We start from the raw sequence: 13,720 nt of genomic DNA on the forward strand, positions 1-13,720 counted from the left end.
TTACACCAAACATAGAAAGGGTAAAAGGAACTGATGTTCTGAGACTCATGATCCACAATAGTACTGTGCACGTTCGAACGCCTTCAATTACTGCCATTATGTCAGTGCAAAAAGGTACTTATCAGTTTAATCATTAAATATCAGACTAACACCTTATCACTGCATTGCTAAGAACCTATACAAATAGATTTGAGAAAATCTTCAGTCACAAAATAAGTTGCTGCCGGATAGGCTATAACCTAAAGACTATTATCTGCTAGAAATATTTCTACAGGTGTTACAGGGCTGCTTTCAGACATATTTTGCTCAATTGAAGTGTTAAAGATTACACACAATTTCTTTTAGAGATAAATGCTGAACATTATCTAAACAAGCCTAACTCTAAAATCGGGTTCACTCTTACTGTGGTATATAAGCAAGAGAAAACTAAACGTAGAGATATTAACTCTAGGAATACACCTTATAAAAACACGGACTGTGAGAACAAATTCAGTGTTCAAAACCGCCTAAATCAAGGCAAAATATCCTAAGTTGGGGAAAAAAGTTACATGTGCCAAAAAAGATACAGCCATAAATCTTATCTCACAGAATTTGACACAATGCACACTGGGGGAAACCACTCTCAGTGCAAAGTATGCCAAAAAAGTTTCAGGCGTAAATCTTATCTCACTGTGCATATGAGAATCCACACTGGGGAAAAACCTTATCAGTGCTCTGAATGCCAGAAAAGGTTTAGTGTCAAAGCGAGTCTATATCTACATGCATTAACCCACTCTGGGGAAAAATCTTACCAGTGCGCTGAATGCCCGAAAAGTTTCGCCCGTAAATCGAAACTCACTGAACATATGAGAATCCACTCTGGAGAAAAACCTTATCAGTGCGCTGAATGCCAGAAATGTTTCAGTGACAGAAGAGGACTTACTATACATACAAGGACCCACACTGGGGAAAAACCTTACCAGTGCTCTGAATGCCAGAAATTTTTCAGTGACAAAAGAAGACTTACTCAACATACAAGGACCCACACTGGGGAAAAACCTTACCAGTGCTCTGAATGCCAGAAATGTTTCAGTTACCAAAGCATTCTCACTCGGCATAGAATAACCCACACTGGGTATAAACCTTACCAGTGCTCTGAATGCCAAAAATGTTTCAGTTACCAAAGCATTCTCACTCGGCATATAAGAATCCACACTGGGGAAAACCCTTATCAGTGCTCTGAATGCCAGGAAAGGTTTTGTAACAAAGAAAAACTTTCTAAACATGCAATAACCCATTCTGTGGAACAACCTTATCAGTGCTCTGAATGCCCAACATTTTTCAGTGTAAAACGTAATCTCACACAGCATACAAAGATCCACATTGGGGCAAAACGTTATCAGTGCTCTGAATGCCACAAATGTTTCAGTGACAAAAACTGTCTCACTCGGCATACAAAAACCCACACTGGGGAAAAACCTTATCAGTGCTCTGAATGCCAGAAATGTTTCATTGACAAAAACAGCCTCACTCATCATATAAGAACCCACACTGGGGAGAAACCTTTTCAGTGCTCTGAATGCGAGAAATGTTTCAGTGTAAAAATCAGACTCACTAAGCATACAAGAATCCACACTGGGGAAAAACCATATCAGTGCTCTGAATGCCAGAAAAGGTTTTGTAACAAACAAAGTCTTTCTAATCATGCAGTGACCCATTTTGTGGAACAACCTTATCAGTGCTCTGAATGCCAGAAATGTTTCAGTGTAAAAAGTAGTCTCACACGGCACATAAGAATCCACACTGGGGAAAAACCTTATCAGTGCTCTGAATGCCAGAAATGTTTCAGTTTAAAAAGTAGACTCACACAGCATACAAAGATCCACACTGGGGAAAAACCTTATCAGTGCTCTGAATGCCAGAAATGTTTCACTGACAAAAGAACTCTTTCTCAACATACAATAACCCACACTGGGGAAAAACCTTATCCATGCTCTGAATGTCAGAAATGTTTCAGAGACAAACTCAGTCTCACTCAGCATATAAGAACCCACACTGGGGAAAAACCTTATCAGTGCTCTGAATGCCCTAAAGATTTCACACTTAAATCACTTCTAACTGGGCATGTGAGATTCCACACTGGGGAAAAACCTTATCAGTGCACTGAATGCGACAAATGTTTCAGGGTAAAAAGCAATCTCACTCAGCATATAAGAACCCACACTGGGGAAAAACCTTATCAGTGCTCTGAATGCCAAAAATGTTTCGGAAAAAAAAACAGTCTCATTAATCATATAAGAACCCACACTGGGGAAAAACCTTATCGGTGCTCTGAATGCCACACATGTTTCAGTGAAAAAAACAGTCTCACTCAGCATATAAGAACCCACACTGGGGAAAAACCATATCAGTGCTCTGAATGCCAAAAATATTTCTGCCAAAAAAACAGTCTCATTAATCATATAAGAACCCACACTGGGGAAAAACCATATAGGTGCTCGAATGCCAGATATGTTTCAGTAAAAAAGGCAGTCTCACTCAGCATATAAGAACCCACACTGGAGAAATACCTTATCAGTGCTCCAAATGCCAAAAATGTTTCAGCCTTAAATGTAATCTCACTAAACATATGAGAATCCATACTGGAGAAGAAAATTATCAGTGCTCTAATTGTCAGAAAAGATTCAGAGGTAGAGATAATTTCAAGCGCCATAAGAAAACACACCATCAAAATATTTTAGTGCCAGAAAAGCATCCGTTTTAAACACAATCTCCCTCTACATGAGCAGACGCACACAGGGGAAAAACAATACCAATGCTGTGAATGCCAGAAATTCCTATCTGATAGGCACAGCTTCACTAACCATAAGCGATTCTCCATACTGATGAAAAACTTTATGAGTGTTCTGAATGCCAGAAGAGCTGCAGAGAAAAACGCTATCTCACCATGAGAAGCTCCACACTGGAGAAAATCCTTATGCCAAAAAAGCTAGTATCTGAAAGACAGAATCTGAAAGAAACACGTTAGTGTTAGATTCCTTACCTTAGAATTACCCCCAGGCGTCAGACTGGATACGGAAAGTTTTTCGTCAGCAGTACCCCTGCGCGTCGGTAGGCGTCGTCTGCGGCTCCGTGTCCGTCGTCGGTGTCGTGATCGCCGGAATGATGTCGCTGGAGTACTTAGACGCCGCCCTCGCGCGCTGACGTCAGTTCTTCTTTTTTCCGCGCCAGCTAGCGCAGATCCGGGAAGAGCACGTACCTTTAGTCATTTTTTGACTAACTTTTTGGATGTTTTTGTCTATCTTTGTCGAGTCGACTCGACTCCTGGTGCCAGTAGGGATGCCCGGTTTCAAGCTGTGTGACGCCTATCACCGACTGATGTCTGTTACCGACCCCCTCCGCCGGTGTTCATACTGTTTGGGGGTGACCACGATGACAAGTCGTGCTCCGACTGCCGGGCCTTGACGTCGGAGGCTAGGCGGGAGCTTTCCCGTAAGCTCCTCGAGCTCCGGCAGTCGACTCTGTGCCGCTCGAGGTCCTAGTCGGGGAGGAAGTCGAGGAACTGGTCGCGGAGCCGCAGTCATCACCGATCATCCGGATCCAAGTCCTCGCACTCGGGTAAGTCGAGGCATGTCAAAAAGAAGCAGTGAGGACTCCCCTCGCCATTCACGCGGCTCAGGAGTCGCATCCTGTCCCACACCCTCTGGTCCCTGGACTGAATGCGACTCCGGGCGATATTAGAGACTTCCTTGTGGCCAAGAGGACTCTCTTCCCGCCGTCGACACCTGCCGGCGCGGCTTCAGGCCCGCGGGTCCGACTGGGAGTCCTAACTTGCTGGCGGCTTCGGCCCCGGTGCCGTCGGCAACTTCGGTCTCGGCGTGCAGGACCTGTGGGATCCAGGCCTGGATCCCGGTCGAAGCCAGTTGACCTTATGACTCCTCCGCTGGTGCTGACCCCGGCGCCATCCTCGGACAACACCGTCTCTGGTTTTAGCCCCAGTCCCGGTTCGGCGTACGAGCAGCGCCGTCTCCGATGTCGATGGGTGAGCCCTTCACCTATGACCCGGCTCTGTCATTTATGCAAGTGTGGCTCACTGGTTAGAGGAGGCAGACCCTGAAGCAGAGGTCAGACCCGGGACCAGGGTTCAATTCTCTACGCGGCAGGGTCTTGAGCCCAAATGTCCACGGACTCGACAATTCTCGCTACGGTGCCTACTCGAATCACGGGTTCACACTCTGCAACTCTGGGCAATAGCTTGCTTAATCTCCACTATGGCCCCCCAGCGGCGGGATGCCTGGCTTACACCTTGGGGATGCCCAGTAGGGGTTATCTCACAGGGAAAAGCCAGGACGGGTTCCCAAAGCAAGCGCCTTGAGACCTATCGGTGATAAGGCGCTATATAAGAACCTTTGACATTTGACATGCCTGTTAATCAGGACACGGATCAAGGGGAGGACTGGGAGGGGTCTGAGGACCCTCTGGCACAGCAGTGCCAGTTAAGTCAGGACTGGGATGATGAGCTTGGGGATGCCAGTGGTCTAGACACTTCGCCTGACACTGGTTTTCTCAATCCTCCCTCCGTGACTACGGAGGAGGGGGCTACTTATGCTGTGGTGTTGCGCAGGGCGCCCAAGGCCCTAGCCCTTGAGCTCCCTGCAGCAGCGTGAGGACTAACTTCCTCACCGAGGTGCTTCAACCGCCAGTCAGCTCTACGAAGCCTCTGCTGCCGTTTAATGAGGCCCTCACTGACTTTCTGATGGGCACTTGTTCCAAGCCCTCCACAGTTCTCCCTGTGGATCAGTACGTGGACCCACGCCAACGCCCGGCTCCGGGCGACCCCTGCTTTCTGTCCACCCACTCCACCCCCGAGAGTCTGGTTATCCAGGCCTCCACGTCCCAGACCGCATTCCCGACCGCTCTGCCATATCAGGAATCCAAAAGGCTAGATCAGTTTGGCAAGAAACTGTTCTTCTCGGTCAGCCTAGGATTGCGGTCCATTAACACTGCATGCCTTTTGGGCTGTTACACCCACTCTCTGTGGGATACGGTGGCGGACGTGCTGCCCCAGTGTCCGGCGGAGGCCCAGACACGGCTCGCCCAGGCTGTCGCTGACGGCCGAGACGCAGCACGGTATTCCATCCGATGTGGACTTGACACCACGGACTCGCTGGGCAGAGCAAATTCAATGACTGTGGCGATTACTCGTCACGCCTGGCTGAGGTCCGCCAGTTTTTCAGGGGATGTCCAGAACACACTCATGGACATGCCCTTTGATGGCCGTCTCCTCTTTGGCGACAAAGCAGATAGCGAGCTTGAGCGCTTTAAGGACTTCAGGGCTATGGCCAAGTCCTTGGGCCTGTCGGGCCAGTGCCATCAAACTTCAGCTTTTCGTCTCTTTCGTGGCCATGGAAGGGGCACCCCCACACGTTTATACAGCCTCAACGCGGTCGCGGACGTGCTGCCCGCCGTGACGGAGCAAGGGGTCAGAGAGCCGGTCAGTCCACATCAGCTCCCGCAGCTTCTGCCTCAAAGCCTTCCTAGTCCGAGCTTTCAGGCTCATTCCACGCCAGTCGGAGGCAGGGTTTGCCATCACGTACTCCACTGGCGTTCCATCACTTCGGACAGGTGGGTGCTGCAAATCATCCCAAGGGGCTACTCCCTCCCCTTTGAGGCGACACCTCCAGCCATGCCTCCACAGTACCATGTCGGGGGATCACTTGCAACTTCTGCGAGAGGAAGTTACGGTCCTCTTGGCCAAGGGGGCCATCGAGCGCGTTCCTAGTCCAGAAGTAGGATGTTTTTAAGCCCTAGAAGATACGGTTCGGTGGTTGGTTCAGTATTTAACACAATGTACTTACGCACACTAGGCTTCCACAGCTCAATTACCTCTCTATCACAGCAGCTCATTCTTAAAAAACACTCTTTGACCAGAGAAAGGTCCCTCTTACATATGCGCTCAGGATTAGCAAATAGTTCCTACCTACCCTGGAGAGGCCAACTCTTACATACTGGAGCCATCGGATGCTTGAGACATAGTCAAGTGAAAGGCATTCCCGTAGGCCATCTTTGCTAAGTGTATTTGCTTAATTAGCCCAAATGTTAAGCCACAAAGCCAGGGGACGAAGAGCCAGTACATCTGAGAGGAAAGGCATCCCCAACTCTTCGTGCACGACATAAAACAGGGTGCTTTGTGGGACAGAAAGGGCCCATCGCAGGAAAGAGTTTTCAGCACTTTGCACTACCCCTACCCTAATGTGGCCCCATATCTCACTCCCATAACCAACCGTTGAAATATATTTGGCTTCATATATCTTCAAAAGAGCCGCTATTGGCTTCCCTCCCACTCTACTGGCAAAGTTAAAAACAGCTGCAAGAGCTTTCACTATATCCCCTTTCTTCCAAGTAAGCACAGGGCACCAACTCAAGGAATTGTCTTTTTTTTTATTTTATTTTTTTATTGTAAACAGGCTGACAGGAAAACATACATTAATACATATATCAAGGACATTGAAGAAAGAAAAATTATGTTATACAAGCAAATAGATAAATAAGATAAAAGAGAAAAAAACAAGGACAAGTAAATCCATAATTCATAATCAACCAATATGCATAGAATTCATTACAGGTCCAAGAAGAAGTTTTACAAAGTCCTGCAATATTACTCCAGAAAAGGTCCCCAGTTTCTTTCAAATGTAATCAGTGAACGGATTCCCCTTAAATTTGCTAAAGCTAGCTCCATAGCATGTATCTCGGTTACTAGTGCCCACCAATCCCAAACCGTGGGTGGGTCTGTAGCGATCCAGGCTCTGGCCAAGGTTAGCTTGGCACAAGACATGAGTATGGTAACCAGAGCAGATTGTGAAAATGAAATGGAGTAAAAATCTAACAAAACAGAAGCAGCCGTAAGGGTCGGTAACATGATCTTCTTAGTTCGACAAACATTCTGTACGTCACCCCAAAAGGTCTTGAGTTTGGGGCAGGAGAACAGCATGTGAACTAGGTTGGCTGCCTTCAGCAGAGCACTTGGGGCATTTTGTGCGGGCGGTATAGGCGGGGTTGGGGGACCATCTAGTGATTCTTTCAGGAGTATAGTAGAGCATACAAGTTGTTCCAAACTGCTGTAGCCTTAGGCTAGAAGATCGTACTAATTTGTTGATGTTAGAAAGGGAGTTCTCTATTTGTTTCGAGGTGATGTTAAATCCCAGTTGAGCCCCCCACTTCTCCGCTAATTTAAGATGGTCGTTCATTTTATATTTAATTAGTGATTTATATGCCCCACTAATAACTGATTTATTTTTGTTTGAATATAAGCAAGTCCATATATCGCAATCGGTGATATCTCGAATCTTTTTTTAATTAATTAGATAATCATGAATCTGTAAATATTTATATCTCGCGGTTTCCAGTAAACCATGTATAAGTTTAAGTGTATTAAATTCAAGAAACCCCTGCGAGCCATAGAGATCCGCCAAAGCATTGATTCCCTGCCCGGCCCAACTATTAGTGGTGTTATCGGTGAAAATAGCCGGGAGACCTGGGTTACCCCATAATAATAACTTCGGATGGAAAAAGGATGTTTTACAAAATGTTAATACATTCCTCCATATCTTTAAAATATCCCTGGCCGTCTTGAATCTTACTCTCTTGTAGTAATTAAGATCGTTTGCTCTACGCAAAAACATATTTGATTCTTGTTTTAACATAAAATAGTGAAAGAATACTGCTCCTTCTTTGTGGAGTAGAGAAATCGTAAAAAAAACGAGGACCAAAAATACAACTTAAGATCTGGAAAGTTAAGCCCTCCGTCATGCGTGCTATTCTTCATAAATTTCAGTGATCTTCTCGCTTTTTTATAGCCCCAAATAAAACTGCTCAAAACGCCGTCTAATTGTTGGAAGAACTGATTGTTCAGTGCCAGTGGAATGGATCGAAATAGGTACAAAAACTTGGGTAATACCTTCATCTTGATAAGATTAATTCTGCCGATAATATTCAAAGGTAGCCTATGCCACTTCCTTAAAAGTAAAGTAGTGGATTTAATCAACTCATTGTAGTTTATGTTGTTAATTTCCTGTACTTTGGCCGTGATTTTAACGCCTAAATAAGTAGCAACTTTGCATATCTCTGGGATAGCCGTAGAAGGGAGGTAGTTAGCAATGACTTGTGTCTTCTGTAAATTAAGTCTGTATCCAGACACCTTCCCAAATTTCGCAGCCTCTAGTGTGATACCTTTCAGTGCCTCGCTGATGTTATGTGTGTAAACGGCAATGTCGTCCGCATAAGCGGTCAATTTAAGTTCTTGTGAGCCAGAGCTAAAGGGTACGATCAGGGTTTGGGAATTAAGGGCATGTAAAAAAGGTTCTAAGGAAAGGGCAAATAAAAGAGGTGATAAGGGGCAGCCCCGACGCGTACCACGCATAATTGGAAAATCTGAGGAGGTCAGGCCGCCATAACTAGTACAAGCAATGGGATTGTCATATAGCGCCTGTATACCCCTCAGAAACTTTCCACCAAACCCCATTTTAGATAGCACGCACCAAAGATAGTCCCACCCCACTCGGTCAAAAGCTTTTTCAGCATCTAATAAGATCATGCCGAGTGGGGTGGACTCTATCTCTGCAATATCAAAAGCTGTGATGGCCATATTTACGTGTGTGGTAGTGTCTCTCCCAGAGATAAACCCATGTTGCTGTGGGTTGACAATTTGAGGCATAATAGGGGCCAATCTAAGTGCCAGAATTTTCGCAAATATTTTCGCGTCTGTGTTTATCAGCGAGATGGGTCGGTATGACCCTCTCTCAACTCAAGGAATTGTCAAACACAACTCCCAAATAGGAGAAAACATTGGTCTTCGCTGTTGACGAAAGTCCGAATTTAAAAGTGAACTGCTTAGCTTTACGATGTCCCACCTGCATAATGAACGACTTGGAATGAATAAACGAAAGGTACAAGTCCTTCATAAAAAGGGCAAAATAATTCAGAAGAAGTTGTAGGCACCTAGCTGTCCTCGCCTAGAGGACTGCGTCGTCCCTGTATAGGAGGACTGGCAGGCTACGCTTGCCTACCTGGGTACAATCCGCATTTGTGGCCAAGAGGGCCTTCTCTAAGGAATTATTATATAGGTTAAAAAGAAAGGATGCCAAAATGCACCCCTGATACACCCCTCTCTTGATGTCAAGCTGACTGGACACTTTCAGTTCCTTTGAATAGCGGACAACCGCGGTTGAATCACGGTGAGGATCCCTCAGAAATAAAATGATGTTACAGTCAATGCCAATGGAGGACATCAGCTGCCGCAGCTTGGACCTATTGACCCAGTGGAATGCTGAGGACAGGTCCATGAAGGCTAGGTTTTTGGGGCTGGAACAAGCCACAGTGCATTTGTTCAGAACCATGTAAAGGTTTAAACACTGTTCCACAGCGGAACTACCTGGGTGAAAGCCGTATTGGATATCAGATATAAAGTTGTTTTCATCAACCCAAGATACAAGTGTGTCAAGTACCATGCGGCCCACCTCCTTCACCACAGAGTCAAGAAGTGAAATGAGCCTATAACAATAGGTACTCTACCGATTTTCCTTTTTAAATACCGGGACTATATAAAGCCCAAGAATCTGGGTGGCCAACCTGGACTGCAGCATTGATAACAGCTGTGAGGACAGGTACCCAGGTTTCTACGTGGGCGATGTAGAGATCTGGTGGGATCCCATCTGGCTCGGGGTCCTTGTTTTTAGACACACCCAGAATACTGACTCTCACCTCTTGCATGGTGATGGTGAAAACTAGTTCCGACTTGCTTTCCACCCTTTTCTACCCCGCAATTGGCGGGGTATCCGACTGGAAGATACCCTCGAAATTATGTACTCAATTGTCCTCAGTGATATGGGCCTCCGGTAAATTTGCATTATTTCCATATAGAAATGGGCTGTTAATAATGCCCCAGAACTTTGAGCTATTACACAGTGTACTAGCCTCGAATAAATCAATCCAGGCCTCCATCTTCAGGGCCGACTCGGGAGTTGCTAGAGCATCCTTATATGCTCTTCGTAGGCCTTTGACCGCCACCCGGTCTCGGGGCTTAACACCCAAGGGCTTTCTCAGATTCCTGGAAGCCTGGGAGCACGCCGAAGCATCGTGGACCTGGTTGCTTACAGCCCCCACCCGAGGCCCGTAGTAACTTCCTTATGACAGTAGACATGGATCCAAATGCCCCCATGATGTCCAGACCACTTGCCTCATCATCGAGACAGGTTGCAAACTTGCTGCGACACTGAGTTAAAAGGGACTCGTGGAGTAGCTCTGGGACAATACAGCCCCACTTTACGCTCCTTCCCGCTTGCATCACTTTAAGGGGGACACCAGCCCCCCCCGCCCATATTGGTATGTCTGAGTGTTCGGGTCTAGCCTGTTAAAACACAAATGGGGTTGTGGTCACTACATTAACACGCCTGCACAGAAAAATCTGTAACCAGAGAATAAGGGGGGTAGATATAAAGGTGAATTTAATAAAGGTCTCACAACCTCTTCCAATAAAGGTGGGAGTAATGTCTGTTTTCCCCGGAGGCAGCTTATTCATTACAGATGTTAGACCAAATTCAAGCAAGATGGAGTTAAGCTCAATACTATGGGGAGTATGTTCCATGTGTAAGCCTGCTTGGCATGTACAGCCCATAGCTTCCACTCCTCCTTGCCTGATGTCCCCACATGAGTGTTAAAATCCCCTGTTAGAAACATTTAGTGATAATTCTGACCTTTCAAGCTGCTATCCTGAAGTACAGACCCCATCAGAATTATATAGCCCTCATCCAGGCAAGGAACTCCCACGTTGTAAAAGTTTACCAGAAGTACCTTGCTCTTACCACTGGACAACAACATCACATGTAAATTGGGAGAGACATAAATGTAAATTGTAAATTGATACTTGTATAGCGCACTACTCACCCGCAAGGGTCTCAAGGCGCTTGTACGAATACCGCTGTGGAACCCATCCTGGCTTTCCCTGTGAGGCGTCCACTCCTGGGCACCCCCAAGATGGAGGCCAGGCATCCTTAGCGTTGTGGGGGCCATTGTGGAGATTAAGCAAGCTATTGCCCAGAGTTGCAGAGTGGGACTCCATGATTGGAATAGGCACCGAGGCGAGAATTATCAGGTCCGTGGAATTTTTGAGCCCAAGACCCGCCGAGGCGGGGCATTGAACCCTGGTCCCGGGCTAGACCTCTGCATCAGGGTCTGCCGCTCTAATCATTGACATATAGTGAGGTAGCAGAGATGCCAAGGACAGCTAGAGAAACAAAGGTGATAAGCCCCCCCTCCCCCCTTGGCTTTCCCTGACCTGGATGTGGTAGCTGGAATGAAGAGGGTTTTATAGCCATCCAGGTGATAATTATTGTCTACAGCCCATGTTTCCTGGAGGCATATCACATCAAAACACTTAACAAGAGCCAACCATTCGGTGTTCTCAATCATGCTCTCCAGCCCCGCGATATTCTGAGAAAGAAATTTACACCCTCCATTCACACTCGATACCTGTTCTGGGGGCGATACATTACCCTCGGATGCGGGTTCCATAGGGCCCGAGAGACCCACACATCGTCAATCGCAATCTTCCAATGAGCTCAGAGGAGTAAACCTATTTGCTGTGCTTACCCCTATCATCCCCTCTGCACAACCCCTATGACCTACCTCTTGGAGCCGCTCGCGCTGGGACAGTAGTTGGTAATAATTGGGTCTGTAGAAGTGTCGAGATTGCTGAGTTCCAACACCTGTGGTTAGACTGGGCAACCGTGGTTAAGGTTCGGTTTACCATGACTGGATTGTTAAAATTGATGATAATGCAGACCCCCAGACAGGATTTCTTGGTACTACCAACCCACTGTGTCCGGTGCACCATGAGAATTTGGTTTTCCACCCTAAGCCCATGGGCAATGTTGGAATTGAGCCAGTGCACCACCTTATTGTTCAGCTGGTAAAAGTCTTCCTTGGTTCCGGGTGTTGAGGCATGGTACTCACACCACAACAAGCGGAGTGGACTCAGGTAGGAGATGAACAGAGCCCAAACTAGGATGATAGTTATTGTAGTCCCCGGGGGGGCATGGCTTCCAGCCCTTTCCACCTATCATCGGAACTGTACAATCCGCCCACTTTGAAACCCTGAGATTACAGAGCCTGAAAAGATACTGAGTTCTGGGTGACCCTCGCCCCCCTCCGGTTGGTTGAACGGTCTTTAGGGTCAGTTCTGGGCATAATAGGTGGCGTTGTATCTCCTACCATGTGACTAGGCTGCTTCGTGATAGACACTGCTCTGTCTCCTGCTTCTGTGCCACTACTACTGGGACTGGTAATGGTGGTCGAGATCATAGGCCTTGTAGGAGGGATACTTGTGGAGAGAAGGACACGGTCCCTTTGCAAGTGGCTATCAGTGCAGACAGGTTGCTTTCCAGTGCAGAAAGTCAGAGTAGGATGGGGTCCAATTTAGTTCCAAGTGCTGACAGCAAGGCTGTTTTGAGCATGTCTAACAAAAAACCATCCAGGTTAGGCAATTCTGGGTGGACTGCTGAAGATGACTGTGATCCAATGTTCTTTTTGCATTTACAAGGGCCTCCAGCAGAGGGGCGCTTCCTCTTAGCGCCTCCTGGGCCCCACCCATTGCCAGGGGTCATGTCAGGGGCTGACCTAAAAATTGGAGGCTGGGCACCGACCTATTCGACAACAACTGGTGTAAGGGGGACGATACCCCCAGCCTAGCCTTGAGGCATATCTTGAGGTTTGTCCACCAAGCCTACTTGAGGGGACTGAGTATGGGAACCAGCATATGGAGCAACAGAAGAAGCCCCTAGGGAAGAGTGGAAAGGTGAGCGAGATAATCGTCTAATAGCCAGTTCAATCTCCTTGTCCAGAACCCCAGCAGCCTGCTGCAAAAAAGCATCCTATCAATGACTTTTATGTTTTTTTCCATTTACAAAACCGAATACAGTTTGTTGAATCCCCTAGTGTTTAGAAGAAACATAGATTAGACAGTACTGGACCTTAAAGTAAGACTTTTCTGCCTGCTATTGCTGCATTTGGTGAGCCAAGTCTACACAGGAAGTAACTTGATTGGTATGAAATAAAATCTTAGGCATCGCTATCTCCTTATTATACCTTTAGGGCCTGATGTAGGTAATCTCAATTTACCGATTCTTACATACTGAATTTGACCGATTCGGTATTTAAGAATCGGTAAATATGATGTAGGAAAAAAATAGGTAAAATTTACCGATTCGGTAATATTCCTTATTACCGAATCGGTAATACCGATTCGGTAATGAGGAATACTTTCCCATTCATTCCTATGGGCCTGGAATGAATAGGAAGCCATTCACTATTACCGATTTGGTAAATACTGAATCGTTAATAGCGGGAGCATATTCAAGGGTTGCAGGGTGTCACATTGACACCCTTGAATCGTGCATGTGTGCCCATGTGGCGCACATACATGCCCTATGGGCATGTATGTCTGCCACATGGCACTTTGAAAAAAGCAAATAACTGCTTTTTAAAGGTATTCGGTATTTACCACCAACTTGTAGTTGGTGGTAAATAGAGAATCCTTAAAGCAAAAATGCACTCACTTAAGTGCTACCTACATAGGTTTTAAGGATTCTTAATTTACTGATTCCTTAAAATAAGGAATCATTATTTTACTAATTCCTTAAAATAACGAATCGGTAAATTACCGAATCCTTATTTACAGCCTCCTACA

General features: G+C 46.3%; 1 protein-coding gene across 1 annotated transcript in view; it reads left to right on the forward strand.

The window, feature by feature from the left end:
• Positions 1–599: 599 nt before the first annotated feature.
• LOC144805561 (uncharacterized) overlaps positions 600–13,720 on the forward strand; it is a 69,420-nt gene continuing 56,299 nt past the window's right edge. The window contains exon 1 of the mRNA XM_078672086.1: positions 600–2,427. Within this exon, the coding sequence (XP_078528212.1) occupies positions 600–2,427 (1,828 nt within the window). The remainder of the gene's footprint in view (positions 2,428–13,720) is intronic.

This window comes from Lissotriton helveticus (genome assembly GCF_964261635.1).
Source record: "Lissotriton helveticus chromosome 1_1 unlocalized genomic scaffold, aLisHel1.1 SUPER_1_unloc_14, whole genome shotgun sequence".
NCBI classification, from domain to species: domain Eukaryota; kingdom Metazoa; phylum Chordata; class Amphibia; order Caudata; family Salamandridae; genus Lissotriton; species Lissotriton helveticus.